Source organism: Vigna unguiculata, chromosome 11 (assembly GCF_037176805.1).
Source record: "Vigna unguiculata cultivar grain cowpea cultivar isolate G323 ecotype 2 chromosome 11, ASM3717680v1, whole genome shotgun sequence".
Classification (NCBI taxonomy): domain Eukaryota; kingdom Viridiplantae; phylum Streptophyta; class Magnoliopsida; order Fabales; family Fabaceae; genus Vigna; species Vigna unguiculata.
This window is the reverse complement of record NC_140802.1, coordinates 36,493,385-36,498,799: the sequence shown is the minus strand read 5'-3', so window position 1 is coordinate 36,498,799 and position 5,415 is coordinate 36,493,385. Positions and strand designations below refer to the sequence as shown.

The 5,415-nt window shown below is 31.9% G+C and overlaps 1 protein-coding gene across 1 annotated transcript; it reads right to left on the bottom strand.

Annotated features, from left to right (window-relative positions):
• Positions 1-2,113: 2,113 nt before the first annotated feature.
• Positions 2,114-4,512, bottom strand: LOC114170350 (GDSL esterase/lipase EXL3-like). Its single transcript, XM_028055828.2, has 5 exons — positions 4,236-4,512; positions 3,267-3,397; positions 2,930-3,163; positions 2,577-2,832; positions 2,114-2,323 (listed from the first exon to the last, which is right to left on the bottom strand). The coding sequence occupies exons 1-5, from the start codon at positions 4,510-4,512 to the stop codon at positions 2,130-2,132; spliced, it is 1,092 nt and encodes a 363-aa protein (XP_027911629.2). The 3' UTR covers positions 2,114-2,129.
• Positions 4,513-5,415: the final 903 nt, after the last annotated feature.

The following is a 5,415-nucleotide window of genomic DNA, read 5'->3' as shown; positions in this document are numbered from 1 at the left end:
GACTTTTAGCCTGAATTGACTTTACCCGACCTTCAATCTGGACCAACTCGGCTCGACCCTTGACTTCGAGCAACTCAACCTGGGTAGTCTTGACTAGACCTTTGGCCCAAGTCGACTCGACTTAACTATCAGTCTGGGCCAACTCATCTAAACCTTTGGATTAACCCGACTTGGCTCAACCTTCGACTTCGACTGTACTTGGCTCGAACTTCAATTTGTGCCCTGCTCAACCAAACCCTCGGTCTGGATCAACTCGATTCGACCCTCGATCCGAACAAACTTTGCTCGACCCCAGGCTTGAGTCGACTTGGCTTGACCCTCAACCCAGACCGACTCGACTCGATCTTCAGCCGAAGCCAACTTTGCTCAACCATTAGCCTAGGTCGACCCGACTCGTCCCTTGGATTAGGCCAACTCAGTTGGGTTGACGCCTTGACCTTCGTAAGTGTAAGTGGAGTGATAATGAGTAAAAAGAAAGAAATTTCAAATTTCTTATACTCTTAGGGTTTTTATATTCTTATTTTTTATTCATTTGAAGTATCTTTCAAAATTTCTTAAATTTGAAGTTCTTTATGATTATTTTATCCACACAAATTATTTTAGTGTTAAAAGTTTTAAAATTTTAAAATAAATGAATTATCTTCTAAATTATTACATCATCCAGAAACATTAATAATATTTTATACAGTACTTAGTACTTGACAGGATATTGTTCAAGTAATTATACAATTATTTATAACTAGAATTATAATTTTAGTATTGCAATTTCAAAAAAAAATGTAAAGTAATTATATATACAACATTTTATATTATTTTATTATTTATATTAATTTAGTTTAGAAAAAGATTTTTTAGAATTTAAAAATTGTGATTTCTTCCTCTTCTGTTTTTTTTTTTTGTTTTATTTAGTTTCTTTCTTTTCCATACTTCTCTTCTTCATCTTTTCTTTCTATCTCAATTTTCTCTCTCAATCTCTTATCATTTTAAAAATCAAATTACACTAATGTAAGATTAAAGAGTTAAGGAATATCTGGGACCAAACAACTTTTTTTTGAGTAAGTTTATTTTTTACCTTTTTTTGTTTAGGAACAATATGTTTTTCTCTTGTATGTGACTTTTTTATATTATAGGTATATTTTTATTTGTTACAGATAATAAAATCATGATATAATTATTGATCGTACTCTTCTGTGTGTAAATAGAGTTATTTTAGGCATTGAAGTTGTGTAAGGGAAGAACAGTAGTATTAAAAATCTACTTTAAGATAAGAAAAGTTAATCATTTAGAAGTTGTTAATTTTATTAAAATATATTGAAAGAGATATTGCAACAAGTTTTAGTTTTGATTCAATTATTAACGATTTTAAGTTATTGAAAGAACGTAGAGCATCACTTTGACTAAAAGTAATTTTTTCTTTTTTTAAGATATTATTGTTGATGATAAACTGTATGTTTCACTTTCATATATATTATTGTTATATTTTGTTTGATTCTATTATCATATGCGTTTGTTTTAAGTAGAGTAAATGATGAGAGGAAATAAAAACTTTTTTTAATTAGAAAAAATAATTTATAAATAAAAATACAATTTGATCCCTTAAATTTTTGTCGAAATTCCGTCAATTTAATCGATACCATAATAATCACTCAGTACTTTTGGTATATCACTCAAATGGTGTCATCTTTTTAATTGTGAGAAATGCTAAGAGTACACTTTTAACAAACTCTTTTCAACAATTCTCTTTCATTGCTTTAAATTTGTTGAAACACAAATTAGTTCCCTCGTCGTGTTTAATGAACTTATCTCGAGAATTTGTTGTCAATTTCAACAAATTAAAAGAAATCTGCAATTAAGAATGTGACTTTTATATTTATATATTGTACTTATCTACCCATCCTCAGCAATAAGATCCTTACCTCAAGACAATTTTATTTTATTTTTCTTAGTTATACTAGATATCATAGGTGACCTACTTTAAGAACTTTGTGATTTTTGTTACAAGTATTTAGGTATCTAATATTAATGAAGTTATTATACAGAAAAAAAAAATCAGGTTATAACTTTTTAGTAATGGACAAATTACGTTTTTATTACATTCACATTAGTAGGAGTGTACAACGAAATAAAACTCAGAAGAATTTGTTGATATTTTTGTCAAGCACCTCAGAACAAAGTATATTATAGGCCTTTTCTGTAGGATGAAAACTGTCAAAAAATATGTAGTTTGACCTGTTTGAACATATCTCCAGAGTTAGAGGGTTACATAGAACGCTTGCTTCAAGATTTCCTGTGCCACAACATCCTTTATTTGCTACTTCAAAACCTGTGAAGTGATAATATCAACATATTTTTTGAGACAAAGTAAGAATAAATAGTTAAGTTTAGCAACTTATTGGATATCTTTTTTCAAAGATTTTCTTACTTTTAAGAGTTTATGAGAGAACACCTACCACTTTTAGGAATTAAAATGGTTGAGGTTGTTTACTCAATTCACGTTTATGTGGTGTCAAATTTATATTATACGTTGAAACATTAGCATCAAACAATTGAGGTAGATAGATACTTGATTTGATTACCATATTTAGTGGGATTTTGAATCATATCGGATAATGGGTTGTAAATATCAAGGTAGACAAGTCTAGCATCAGGAAAATCTTTCCCAAGAATATCTATTTGGGATGATAGCTTCTTGTTAAAGAGCATTGCAGCCTGGTTTTCAGGTTCTGAACATGTCCTGTTAAATCCTCCTCTTAGTGTTCTTTGAGAGGGCACACACCCTAATTTTGGCAAACCAAGTATTCCAATCCTTCTAGCTCCAAGTCCATGAAGATCCTGCATTTCATTCATTTGATGCAAATATTAACAAAATAAGTTTTGATGATACAAGTTTAGATTAAATTGTTGATATCGGTAGGTGGTTCACACATACTTGCAAGAATTTTTTAGCTTCTGAAACCATGAAATCTGTGTAAGTTGAAATACTATACTTTAGTCGCCTAAATGGTAATGTAAAGAAAGTATTGGTAATATCATTGTTTCCTGTGCACAAAATGTATACACTTTTCGATATAATTGTTGTTGTTGTGTTTTCTCCAACCATGTCGTGTATCTTGGTTTTGTATTCCCTGAATTTGTCTAGTTGGTCTGATAATGATAGCACTGACTAAGGTAGCATATGACAGAAAGAAAGTTATAGTGAGTGCTAAAAGATATGGAGAGGAGAATGAAAATATATTGTAAGGTTTGAAGTGGGAATAGTTATTTACTGCTATTTTATTAGTTTGAGGATCATATCCACTGGCACCAGATGCAAAGCTTACACCTGTGAGAAGACCTTTACGTTGCAAAGTTGGATCAAGATACGGTGGCAAAAGCTTCTTGATTTCAAATTTTGCAGCTGAAAAAGACCAAAGAGAGAAAATTGATTAAGGAAACTGTACACCCTGACAACCAGACTTTAGCCGACCTATGTGTATGCACGCATTGGGCCGACCTCAAGACGACCTTGTGTGTGGACTATTGGACCGACCTTAAGATGACTTATGTGTATGCACGTAATGGACCGACTTCAAGACCATCTATGAGTGTGGACTATTAGGCCGACCTCAAGATGACTTATGTGTATGTGTGTACTGGACCGACCTCAAGACGACCTATGTGTATGGACTATTGGGCCGACCTCAAGATAACCTATGTGTTTGTGCGTACTGGGCTGACCTCAAGACAACCAAGCTGTGCGGACGTATTGAGTATGGACTCGGACCAACCTCATTGCAAGGACGTACTGTGTCCGACTTGGAGTCAACCTATGTACTCCGATGCACTGAACCCAAACTATCCGGAAGGCCCAATTTCCTTAAACCGTAATCCTTCTCTTCTCAGGATAACGGCAAAACAGTCACGTAATCACATCCCCACAAAGGTTGGGGTAACCGCCACACACATCAACTACCTCCCACGATCCTATGAGGATTGAAGCAAAGATGAGCTGGAGACCTCTATAAAGCTAAGCAGCTGTTCTCCACCAGGAAAAAGGCAAAAAAAAGGACCGAAAAAGACAGGTCTAAAGAGAAACGAAAGTATTTCTTTGTAAAACATCTGACAAAGAAGCCGAGTTGCGACCAATGTGCACCTTGAATTCTCTTTTTCTAGAACAGAAATGAATTAGAACATTTTGATTCTATTATGCATATAATAGTAAAAAAGAATTCATGAGTAAGGATTTTTGTTTGTACCAATGAAGTCTGAAGGGGTTAAACCATTACTGAACCTCCCAGTTGGTTGATTTCCTGCACCAAAATCTTTACCATATGGTAGAAAATTACATTTGGCTATGGTGTTAATGTAGTTATTGTTACCTGTATCTACTATAGAGTCTCCGAACACAAACAGTGCTGGAACACTTTCATTGTTTGGTAAACTCACAACACTAACAAGAGATGTAATAATAGTTGAAAATGACCAAAGAATGACTAAAAACAATTGAGAAGAAAGCACTTCAAAGAAAAACATTGTGTTTCTATGATCATATGGTAAATATTTAGTATTCATTTGATTCTTATATTAAAAATAATCATGTTTAAAAGGTAACAAAATATATTCTATTTAATTGACATAGGATGATACGGAATTGGTAACTTGAATATATAATAATAATGTTTAATAAATTTATCCTTTAACAATTTTTATAATTTATTTTGAATATATTCTATCTTTAGTCAAATGTTAAAAATGTTAATTTGATAAACACGAGTTTTTGTAAATAGTAAATAATTTTATTTAATATGACTCTATTTTTTATTTAAAAAATAAAAAAATTTATACATTTAATTTCTTAACAAAATTTATCAACATTAAACTTCATCCATTTTAAATATATTCTATGTTTTTTTTTATCAGCAAAGAATTATATATATATATATATATAAATAATATAAAAGATTACAGATTTTTGACTGTGCTTTCCTATTACAAAAAGTATTTATCTATTGTAAACATCATACATTTAAACTTAACAAAATTCAGCTAACTCTCCATTTAGACATTTATATAGAGTGACTACAAAGCTACATCAGATCCAAAGTTTGGGTTTGTAGTCAAAGATCATACTCTAACAAATCCATAATACATTGTTCAGTCCTTGATATCCATTTAGTGATACACCTTTGTTCTGCATTTGATCTTGGTATTTCCAAGTTGCCCCTAAATATGATAAGGGTTGCATGAGACAAATCTTCCCTGATTTCCTACACAGACAAAATGAGCACCAGACTAAAAGTCTGACATGGTTAGGATGTCTTGAGAAAAGACGAAGCACCTGAATCACATTTCTTGCTTCCTCATAGGCATTATGATTGTGATTATGTTTCTAAGTAACATAATGGAGGCACTGAATTGGACAAAGAATCCAGTCTG